Source organism: Cajanus cajan, chromosome 8, assembly GCF_000230855.2.
Source record: "Cajanus cajan strain Asha chromosome 8, NIPB_CcT2T_4, whole genome shotgun sequence".
Lineage (NCBI taxonomy): Eukaryota > Viridiplantae > Streptophyta > Magnoliopsida > Fabales > Fabaceae > Cajanus > Cajanus cajan.
In genome coordinates, this window is record NC_138524.1 from 23,508,750 (window position 1) to 23,520,762 (window position 12,013).

At 38.4% G+C, this 12,013-nt stretch overlaps 1 protein-coding gene across 1 annotated transcript; it reads left to right on the plus strand.

Moving 5' to 3' along the window:
• Positions 1-9,570: 9,570 nt before the first annotated feature.
• LOC145950330 (uncharacterized) lies at positions 9,571-10,542 on the plus strand. The gene is made up of 3 exons (XM_083061419.1): positions 9,571-9,792; positions 9,951-10,072; positions 10,197-10,542. Exons 1-3 carry the CDS (start codon positions 9,571-9,573, stop codon positions 10,540-10,542), a joined length of 690 nt encoding a protein of 229 aa, XP_082917545.1.
• Positions 10,543-12,013: the final 1,471 nt, after the last annotated feature.

Here is a 12,013-nt window from a genome sequence, read left to right on the forward strand (position 1 = left end):
TACGCGTTGATATAATATATTTTACCAAATGATCAAATTTTCCAACAAATATTAACTATCATAAAAGTTGATAGATATTTTGTATCAATAAAAAGACACATTTACACTTGAGGCTCTCCAATTCATAATCAAAGAAAATTAGTTGATATCAAAGAATTAAAAAAAAGAAGAAAAGAAATACACAAAATTAGTTCATATATACTAAAACTAAATAGTAAAATACTAATTTATACACAAAATAAACACATATAAATTTTATATAACTTCAACAAATTTAAATAAATAAGTAAAAGTTATTTAATTATTTACAATTTAGTTAAGTCTAAATTTCATATGCCACTTTTCTTGGTTCATTTAGACTTTAGGCAAATTTAACCAAATGCCAAAGCTATTAGCATTAAGTCTAGTAATAGTGTTTTACGCAATCAACTATATTTTAAGTTATTTTTTATGTCTAGCTAGAATTTAAATAATAGTCTCTAAAATATATAGTTTTGTAATATTAGTACTTGGATTATCGTATAAATTATATTTAAAGCTCACAATATGTATTTTTGTACAATTACACACACTTTAATTTTCATTTTTACTTCTTTTTATATTACATCACTTATCAACTACATTATTTTTTTGTTTCTTTTTTCTTTCCATGTTTATCATATCTTTCACATATATATTGTTGTCCATTGCATAGTATTTCTTTCACATCAATTGATACTTGACATGATCACGATCTTTGTGCCTCTTTATATTCATTATAAATGCTTTAGTCTCCATACAATTTTTATAGACTTTATTTAGTTGTTAAGTTCCTATGGCAAGGTTGAGAATATTATGCCTTGTTCTTCTCTTTTCATCAATTATAACCTACCATGCATCACGTTCTCTATCTTCAAAATTCTCGAGCAATGATCAAAGACATGATTTTGCAGGGAGTGCCAACAAATTGTTAGAGGAAATTTTGGTAAGAAAGGAATTGTTAGGTACATATTATGAGCCCAATCGACTCAGTCCGGGTGGTCCAGACCCTGCTCATCACTAATGAATGTCCAGTTCAAGAAAACTCGAGAATCCTACATTTATGCAAAATCAAGATAAAGAAAGGTTGTTCTTAGTGTTTGTTACATAAAATTATTTATGTAAACTTTTCTTAAGTTGATTCTTCTGATGAACAACAAATTAGGTTGAGTTATACAAGATTTTAAAGAAGTGTTTGTCATTGTTTTTATGGTTGCAATGTTTTTATGGTTTTTAAGATTATTGCAATTGTAATTATGACTACATCAACCTCATTTTTCTACATTTTTCTCGATAACAAAGATTGTGATGAATTAATCACACTATTGTGTTAAAGGTTTTTTTTATGTCAAATATCTTAAATAATTTATGTTGATTTCAAATTTGTTATAGATATCGATGATATAAAATATTCACATATTCTATGACGAGTCAACGATCGACATAGAAAGTCTACAATTTTTGTTATTGAGACTCTAAATCCTAAACCCTAATTAAACTTTAAACCTTTTTTATGGTGGGTGGTCAATGTCCGTCATAATATGGATATAAAATGTGATAATTTAATCACATTGACAACCACTTTTTATGTCGAGTGCAATCAAACCCCTCATAGAAAGTGCACATTCTATTGTGGGTGTGACTTTACTCGTCATATAATGTAATATTTTATGATAGATATGACTTCACTCAGCATAAAATATTGCATAATCTATGTCAGATAAGGCTACACCTATCATAGAATGTGCACTTTCTGTTTGTTTTCAAATGATTAGTTATGCTGACATTGATTCTATAAGATAAAACACTTCATGTGTAATATTTTGAATCTATATCATTTTTGGTGTCTAATAACTAAATCAATCTTTGTTCACATTATTCCTCAATAAATGGAAGTGAAATAGCTTCCTCAGTATTTACAAACAAGGGAAGGAATAAAAGACATATTTTGCGTTAGAAAAAGATAAGTGAATCCCTTAAATGATGTAATTTCTTAGAAAAAGTTATTTTAAACTCACACACGCATGACTCCACTCGTTTGGTACTTAAAAGGTGATAAATATATATAGCTTCTTTGATTATATAAGGGGTGTCAATTTGGCACAACGAATTTAATGTAAACAATTAATACACTAATAGACACTTCGCCACATAAGAAACAAAAATGAAGACAAGCGAAACAAGCTTGTGAGAGACACTCAAAGATTTGCAATATTCGTTTTCACTAAAGCACCTCTATATATAAGGAAGCTTGAAGATTTAGAAAGAAGAGAGAGAGAGAATAGATTGTAAAAACATATTCATTCTTTCTATCAACAAATTATGTATTTAAAATTATTGTATCATGTTGAAAGTAAGATGAAACAACACAGTTATCTTACCCAACTTTAACTTAGTGTTATTACTTTGAGTTTGAAAAAACTTGACTGTAAAATAATAATTGGTTATTTGAAGCTTTGACGGACTTTGTTTTCAAAAAATACTTGAATAGTTGTTTGAAGAGACAAGTTAAAGAATAGGTTAAACTATTAGTGACTAATGAAAGAATACTTGTATTTTTACAAAAGATAGTAAAATTGGATCGAGTTGGTCAAGAACTAGATGTCATCTTGATGGTTAAAATAAACCAATATAAAAACTCTTCGTGTAGACATCTAGAAAGAAATAAAAATATGAAAATTAACAGAATTAGTAATGTAATGTAATATATTAGAAGAAATAAATAAAGAGACATAAAATTTATTAATTAAATTTTGTTACCCCATTGAAATCTTTATGAATAGTGATTCTTCTTTTCTATATGAGGATACAGAGTTCAAGCTTGAAGATCGAGATACAGCCATGGCAGATTCCCAGTCTTGAAAATGAGAGATTCTATTATTGAGTATTTGAATGCACAGTTTTAGAAGAAAAAGACGAAAGAAAGTAATCTCTCTTTATTTATTTTTAAATAGTTAATATTATATAATATTAATAAAAATAATAAAACATCATGATATTAATTAAATTTTGGGTGAATGATTAATTTAATCCTTTAAAATTGCAATTCACTTTTATATTAATCACTGAAACTTAGAAAAACTCAAATAAATTTATCAACTATTTTATGATTTCGTTCAATAAGTCCATAAAAATAATCACTATTGTTTTTCTCAATTCATTTTCATCCCTAAACATGTTATTGCATGTTATCACTTAAATCCTTGAGCTAGGACCAAAATGAAAGAAAAAAAAATGTAGTTAGTCTTATAGACTAAAATGGAACCTTAAAATAAAGGTTAATTTATTTGAGTTATTTCTCTCTCTTAATTTTAGGAAATAATTAATATGAGAGTGAGTTACGATATTAAAAGGATTAAATTAATTATTTAAAATTATTTCTTTTATTTAAAAACTATATAATTAAAGGCTTGTTAATTTTTTATTTTATTTATCTATTTTACAAATGTATTTTTTTTACTAAGATAACTTTAATTTGGCCTATACTACATGTATTTTTCATCAGAGATAATAATTTTATATGAGTGGTATATAATTATTATGAATGATAAAACTTGTATTGTAAATATTTGACACACTCACTAGTGTGAAAATGGAAATTTAAGTTGGTTTTTCTGAGGTTATTACGTCCATTATTGATCCTGTAACGTAGTAAGTTTTCAGAAGGCCCAAAAGCTCAATATGGGTGATTTAGTAACAGAACCGGCCATTCCCAAACTGGAACGGGTCGTTCCAAACTACTAAATTGACTTAAAAATCATAGTTGAGAACGGGCAGTTCTGGATGAGTCCCAAAACAGGTCGTTCTGATTTCAGAACGGACGTTTCTGCATGTGATTTTTACACATGAGGAAGGGGTGCAGAACGGGCCGTTCCGGATTTGGAACAGGCCGTTTTGGCCACTCCTGAACTTCTATAAATAGGGGTTGGGTGGTTGAGGAGAAAATGAGGTTTTTAGAGAGAAGTTTAGAGAGAAGGACTCTGGGTCTGTGATCTCCTTTCTCTCCCAAATTTCTCTGTATGATTCCTTTTCTTCTCTAGATCACTAATGCCTTCTGTCTTTTCTTGAAATTCAGATTAGAAAGCTTCCTTTGGGAGGATTGAAGTTCCAGGTTGAGCTTTGGAAGGAAATTCTATTTCTTCTCAGTTGTTGGCTATTTTGAGCCAATCTTCAGGTGAGGGAAGCTAGAATATTTGTTGTTTAGGTTGCATGTGAGTTTAGAAACTCAATTGATGCATGAATGTTGAGAATCCATAGATGGATTGAAGAAAATCTCATATTTTGGAGTTTTGAGAAAAAGGAGGATTTTGATGATTTTGATGCATAGGTTGGATGCATGTGAGATTTAAGTTTATTTTGAGTTGTATGGAGCCTATGCATTGTGTTTTGTATTTGCATGTGGCTGAATGTGTTGGTTTGGATGAGAGTTTTGAAACTCTCTAACTGGGATTAGGTCGAACGCAAGTTGAGCGCGCCAGGCGTGGAAGAGCTTACAGCTCTTGGGTTGGTGTTAGGCCAGGCGCGAGCTGACTGCGCTGTGCATGAATATATTTATAAATAATTGATTTAAATTGATGCTTATGCATGTTTAAAGTCGAAGTTTTAAATCATGTATGTATGATATATGACGTATGGTGAGGTATGATTCATATGTATGCTTTGTGATGATACGTATGAATGGTTGAGTATGATATGACATGTGTATGATTGTTGATCATGATGGTGGGTAGACCATGTATGATGTATGACGCATGATTACATGTGATGCCTTATGGCATGAGTCTAGCGTAGGACTTGAGGAGAGGAAAAATATTTTCAAACTGGAAGAGCACACATAGAGTCTCTTGAGAGTGGTGCTTGGGTAGGCCACTGATATATGAGAGTGGTGCTCAGATAGGCCACTGGATTTGGGAGTGGTGCTCAGGTAGGCCACTGGATTGGGCGAGTCTCCTCTAAGTCCTTAGCTAGTGTTGGAGCGGGGTATGAGGTCGAGGGTTATTCCCTTAACCAAGTACTCGGGAAGGTGCATGGATCCTTGCGGATAGTCGGTGGGCGAACTCCACAATTGACTTGGTTATGCATGCCAAGGTCATGGTAAGCCCATACCCAGCTGTGCTATACCTGACGGTGGATCTGGACTTCCAATTGTGTAAGTGACATCATCTGAGTAAACCCGAGTGAGATTATATCCTTTTTAGCTGTGACCGAGCGGGCGCATTGGGTGTGAAAACGGTTGGGGTAATTTCGGTCGGATGGGATGTCACTTATACAACTCTATTGTTAGGGAGATCTCTTAGGTGTATGCATGACGACGCATTAGATGATTGATATGCATTGCATGATTTGCATGTATTGCATGATTGTCATGATGATGAAGTATATGGTGTTTGACTTCATGTTTGATGAATGGATGATTGATTGAGATGGAAGGTTCCTTTGGGACTTGATTGGGATGCATGTGTAGTATAGATTTTATTCTGTACTTGTATGATTGATTTTGAACTCTAGCTTACCCTTTTGTTTCCATGTGGTGGGACTACAATGATCATACTTGGTATGGGAGCAGGTCAGGGATAGCTTGGAGTAGAGGTGACCGTTGTGAGACAGGGAGTTTGAGCCTCGTGTTAGAGTTACCATTTTCGGGTAACAGTTTTGTCTGTGCTTGACCGGCACTAGGGAATATTTTGGGATGACTGTACATATATGGTGTTTTATTTTGTATACAGAAACTTAGTTATTTTGATCCTTATATCTATGCCTGTATGTATGTGTTATCCAGTTTAATATTCTCTTAGTTAACTAGTTGTAGTGCGATACCACTAATTGTAGAGACCATGACGGGTCGTTACACTTTTTTGGTGGTATCATGTTACTAATAAAATGTTTGAATTCTTGTAGTTTGGTGAGGCCATAGTATGATCAGATAGCCAAGGCCATGGAGATGATGGCCATGGCGATGTAGTAGCAGACTGCACATTTTGCTAGGGTGGATGCCGAGAGAGCTGCAGCTGGTGCAGCAAGATCTACTGGGTCTCATGCGAGTAGGGATATGGCTGAGTTCAGGAAGTGTATTCCTCCTCAATTTAGAGGTGATGCAGATTCGGATGTGGCTAATCACTGGATTTGCGAGTTGGAGAAGATATTCTCAATTTTAGGTTGTTCAGAGGAGCGGAAGCTTGCCTATGCAGTGTATATGTTGACAGGAGAGGCAGAGTATTGGTGGAGAGGTACTAGTTAGATCATGTTTGACCGTGGAGTGGTTGTGGACTGGGTGTGCTTCAAGAGGGCCTTCCTCGAGAAGTACTTCCCAGAGAGTGTCAGGCATGCTCAGGAGGTAGAGTTTATGAGATTACAACAGGGGGGAATGTCGGTGACCGAGTACGCCATGAGATTCGAGCATTTGGCACACTTCTACACCCAAGCCATCTCTGAGGCTTAGAAGTGTAAGAAGTTTGTTGAAGGCTTGAAGTATGATTTGAGGAGGGTGGTGGTGCCTATGGCCATCACATAGTTTCCAGTCTTGGTAGAGAAGGCGAAAGTTGTGGAGCGGCTAGAGAGCGTCGACAAGCCGACGAAGACTGTTGGTGGGCCAGTTGGGTCCAAGAGTGGCGGTGGTTCTCAGAGGAAACCTTATGATAGGCCCCAATCCCAGCAAGGGGGTCCTGTCACAAGGAAATCTACTGACATAGCTAGGAGTGGGGGTCAGAGTGGAGCTGCTACTCTCAGATGTTATAGATGTGGAGGAGTTCACACAGTTAGAGAATGTTCCCATCCGGGGAATGTTTGCTTCAGATGTGGCAGGCTAGGTCACATTCTAGAAATTGTCAGACACCCCCGACTTCATCTAGGAGTGCCCCGAGGCCACCCAGGCCTACAACTGCGGGGAGAGTGTTTGCATTGTCAGGTGCAGAGGCTTCCACTTTATCAGACTTGGTGAAAGGGAAAGGGAAGGCAGCAGGTGAGGATGTTTTATTTTTTTTCGACTCTAGTGCCACGCATTCTTTCATTTCTGATGATTGTGTGGAGAGATTGGGTTTGTCAGTATCTGCATTGCATGTTGATTTTTCTATGTCTACTTCGACTTCAGTTTCTGTGGTGACGTCGGAGATGTGTGTGAGATGCCCGATAGAGGTGTTTGGTAGGAGGTTCCGAGTGAACCTGATTGTGTTGCCCATGGTGGATATCGACATAATCTTAGGGATGGATTGGTTATCTGCCCATCACATCCTTATAGATTGTGCTCGAAGAGAGTTGGTATTTCCTCAATTGGAGGATGAGGTGTTGGTATCAGCGGGTCAGGCTGAGCAGTTGATGAGGGATGGGGGTGAGTGCTTCATGTTGTTTGCTGCTTTGAGTGTTGAGATAGAGAGGGCCATCACTGGGATTGAGATTGTTAGTTAGTTTCCTGAGGTGTTCTCAGATGATGTGCTGGGATTGCCACCTATGCGTGATGTTGAGTTTAGCATTGATTTAGTACCTAGTGCAGGACCAGTATCAGTGGCTCCTTATTAGGGATGGCAAATATACCCGTACCCGTGGGTAATACCCGAACCCGTCCCGATATATTGAATCGGGTACGGGTACGGGTATGTACTTACCCGCCCCGTACCCGTACCCGTACCCGTCCCCGTTCTCATTTTTAATTTAATATTCACTTTTAAATTAATTATATTAAAAATTTTTAATATTTTTTTATGTATGATTATTTATTATAATGTGAGATAAAAAAATAACCTAATTATAATTATAATATAATATAAAAAAATAATTTAAAAATATTATTTTTTTAAAAAAAATAAAAAATAAAAAAAATTGACGGGTACGGGTACGAGTACGGGTATACCCGATACCCGACGGGGACGGGGATGGGGATGAAAATCCATACCCGACGGGTATGGGGACGGGGATGGGGATGAGTTTTACTTGCGGGGACGGGGACGGGTATCATGAAACCCGTACCCGCCCCGCCCCGTTGCCATCCCTACTCCTTATAGGATGGCTCCAGCTGAGTTGGTAGAGCTGAAGAAACAGATTGAGGATTTGTTGGAGAAACAGATGGTGAGGCCCAATGTTTCTCCTTGGGGTGCCCCGGTACTATTAGTGAAGAAGAAGGATGGTGGGGCCCGTTTGTGTGTTGATTATCAGCAACTGAATAAGTTGACGATAAAGAATAAGTATCCGCTTTCGAGGATTGATGATTTGATGGATCAGTTGAGGGGAGCTTCTGTGTTTTCAAAGATTGATTTGAGATCCGGATACCATCAAATCAGGGTGAAGGAGAATGACATACCAAAGACTGCTTTCAGGACTAGGTATGGTCACTATGAGTATGTAGTGATGCCTTTTGGTGTCACTAATGCTCCAGCGGTGTTCATGGATTACATGAACAAGATTTTCAGGTCATTCTTGGACAGGTTTGTGGTGGTCTTCATTGATGATATTTTGGTGTATTCTAGATCTTTGGAGGATCACCGTGAGCATCTGAGGTTGGTTTTGGAGGTGCTAAGGGAGAGACAGTTGTATGCCAAACTGTCCAAGTGTGAGTTTTGGTTGTTCGAGGTGAAATTTTTGGGGCATGTGATATCGGTAGAGGGGATTGCAGTGGATCTAGCCAAGGTGGAGGCTATGATTCAGTGGGAGCGTCCGAGGACTGCTACGGAGATTAGGAGTTTTGTTGGGTTGGCGAGTTACTATCGAAGATTCATTGAGGGTTTTTCTCGAATAGTAATGCCTTTGACTCAACTAACCCGAAAGGATCAGCCTTTTGTTTGGACGGACGCTTGTGAGTAGAGTTTTCAGGAGTTAAAGAGACGGTTGACTACTTCTCCAATTTTGATGTTACCTGACACTGGTGAGCATTTTGATGTGTTCTGTGATGCTTCTCACCAGGGGTTAGGTTGTGTGTTGATGCAGGGAGGGAGAGTAGTGGCATACGCTTCGAGGCAACTTAAGACTCATGAAAAGAATTATCCTACTCATGATTTGGAGCTTGCAGCTGTGGTTTTTGCCTTGAAGTCATGGAGACACTATCTGTACGGTGTGAGATTCAATATATTCAGTGATCACAAAAGTTTAAAGTACCTGTTTGATCAGAAGGAGCTGAATATGAGGCAGCGGAGGTGGATGGAATTTCTAAAGGACTTCGATTTCCAGTTGATGTATCATCCTGGGAAGGCGAATGTGGTAGCAGATGCATTGAGTAGGAAATCCATTCACATGTCGGTTATGATGATTATGGAGTTGGAGTTGATTGAGCAGTTTAGAGATTTGAGACTAGAGGTGTAGGTTGTTCAGGATCACATTAGTTGTGGTATGATCACCATAACTAATGAGTTCTTGAAGTAAGTGGGAACTAAGCAGTTACATGACCTAGAGTTGTTGAGGTTTTTGGGATTGCTTGGTACTGAGAGGGCAGCTGGTTTTGAGCTTGGTACTGATGGGATTATGAGATTCAGAGGTCGAATTTGTTTACCTCATGATTCAAAGTTGAAGAGAGTTGTTCTGGAGGAGGGACACATGAGTCGTCTTAGCATACATCCTGGTATGACTAAGATGTATCAGGACATCAAGAAAAGTTTTTGGTGGCCTGGTATGAAGAGAGAGATAGCAGAGTTTGTGGCAGCTTGTCTAACTTGTCAGAAAGCGAAGATTGAGCATCAGAGGCCCGAAGGGGTTTTGCAGTTGATGGAGATTCCTGAGTGGAAGTGGGATAGTGTCACTATGGACTTTGTGGTTGGGTTGCCTAGGATAGCTAGATACAATGACTCTGTCTGGGTGATTGTTGATAGGTTGACAAAGTGTGCGCACTTTGTTCCTGTCAACAAGAGGTGGTCCTTGGAGAGGCTTGCACAGTTGTATATCAAAGAGATAGTACGGTTGCATGGAGTACCTTCCAGTATTATTTCTGACAGAGATCCAAGGTTTACTTCTAGGTTTTGGCAGACTCTACATCAGGCGTTGGGGACAAGGTTGAGGTTAAGTTCCGCTTATCATCCACAGACAAATGGTCAGTCGGAGAGGAAAATTCAGTCACTGGAGGATCTCCTGGGAGCTTGTGTGTTGGATCATCTGGGTAACTGGGAGGAGGTGTTACCATTAGTGGAGTTTACCTACAATAACAGTTATCATGCGAGTATTGGCATGACGCTTTTTGAGGCTTTGTATGGCAGGAGGTGTAGGACTCCATTATGTTGGTATCAAGAGGGTGAGTTAGTGGTGGTTGGTCCAGAATTAGTTCTTCAGACTACAGAGATGGTGATACAGATTCAGGAGAGGTTGAGGGCTACCCAGAGTCGACAAAAGTCTTATGTTGATAGGAGGAGGAGACCTTTAGAGTTTGAGGAGGGAGAGCACGTGTTTCTCAGGGTGACACCCACTATTGGTGTGGGAAGGGTAGTAAGGGCTAAGAAGCTCACTCTGAGGTTCATTGGTCCTTACCAGATCCTTCGTCGTGTAGGTCCGGTAGCTTATCAGTTGGCGTTACCTCCGGTTCTGTCCAACCTGCATGATGTGTTTCATGTTTAACAGTTGAGGAAGTACATCAGAGACCCGAGTCACGTGGTAGAGATGGATGAGGTGCAAATTAGAGAGAACTTGACCTATGAGAAGAGACAGGTAGCTGTGGTTGATTACAAGTTGAAGGAGCTTTGTGGCAAGTCCATCAGCTTGGTGAAGATTCTTTGGGATGCAACTGCTGGCAAGGCAACCTGGGAAGTAGAGAGTCAGTTTAAAGAACAATATCCATTCCTCTTTTCAGGTAAGCCTATTTTCGGGGACGAAAATTCCTATTTGTTGGGGGGTATTGTAACGTAGTAAGTTTTCATAAGGCCCAAAAGCCCCATATAGGTGATTTAGTAGCCCAGAACGGGCCATTCCAAATTACTAAATTGACTTGAAAATCATAGTTGAGAACAGGCCGTTATGGAGGGAGAACGGGCCGTTCCAAACCCCAAAACGGGCCGTTCTGGAGGGAGTACGAGCCGTTCTGGATAGAGAACAGACCGTTCTGGATGAGTCCTAGAACGGGCCGTTCTGATTTCAAAATGGACCGTTCTACATGTGATTTTTGCACATGAGGAATGGGTGCAGAACGGGCCGTTCCAGATTCGGAACAGACCGTTCTAGATTCGGAACAGGTCGTTCCAGATTCGGAACAGGTCATTCCAGATTCGGAACAGGCCGTTCCGGCCACTCTTGAACTTCTATAAATAGGGGTTGGGTGGTTGAGGAGAAAATGAGGTTTTTAGAGAAAAGTTTAGAGAGAAGGACTCTGAGTCTGTGAGCTCCTTTCTCTCCCAAATTTCTCTGTATGATTCCTTTTCTCCTCTAGATCACTAATGCCTTCTGTCTTTTCTTGAAATTCAGATTAGAAAGCTTCTTTTGGGAGGATTGAAGTTCCAGGTTGAGCTTTGGAAGAGAATTCTATTTCTTCTCAGTTGTTGGCTATTTTGAGTCAATCTTCAGGTAAGGAAAGCTAGAATATTTGTTGTTTAGGTTGCATGTGAGTTTAGAAACTCAATTGATGCATGAATGTTGAGAATCCATAGATGGATTGAAGAAAATATCATTTTTTGGGGTTTTGAGAAAAAAGGAGGATTTTGATGATTTTGATGCATAGGTTGGATGCATGTGAGATTTAAGTTTATTTTGAGTTGTATGGAGCCTATGCATTGTGTTTTGTGTTTGCATGTGGCTGGATGTGTTGGTTTGGATGAGAGTTTTGAAACTCTCTGATTGGGATTAGGCCGGGCGCAGGTTGAGCGCGCTAGGCGTGGAAGAGCTTAGAGCTCTTGGGTTGGTGTTAGGCCAGGCGCGAGCTGACTGCGCTGTGCGTGAATATATTTATAAATAATTGATTTAAATTGATGCTTATACATGTTTAAAGTCGAAGTTTTAGATCATGTATGTATGATATATGATGCATGGTGAGGTATGATTCATATGTATGCTTTGTGATGATTATGAATGGTTGAATATGATATGACATGTGTATGAT

Excerpts from the sequence above, each read along its gene's own strand:
- LOC145950330 (XM_083061419.1), top strand. The coding sequence starts at position 9,571 with ATGTATCAGGACATCAAGAAAAGTTTTTGGTGGCCTGGTATGAAGAGA. Across the intron at positions 9,793-9,950 it reads GATACAATGACTCTGTCTGG|GTTTTGGCAGACTCTACATC; the intron begins GTGATTGTTGAT and ends GTTTACTTCTAG. Across the intron at positions 10,073-10,196 it reads GGAGGATCTCCTGGGAGCTT|GACTCCATTATGTTGGTATC; the intron begins GTGTGTTGGATC and ends CAGGAGGTGTAG.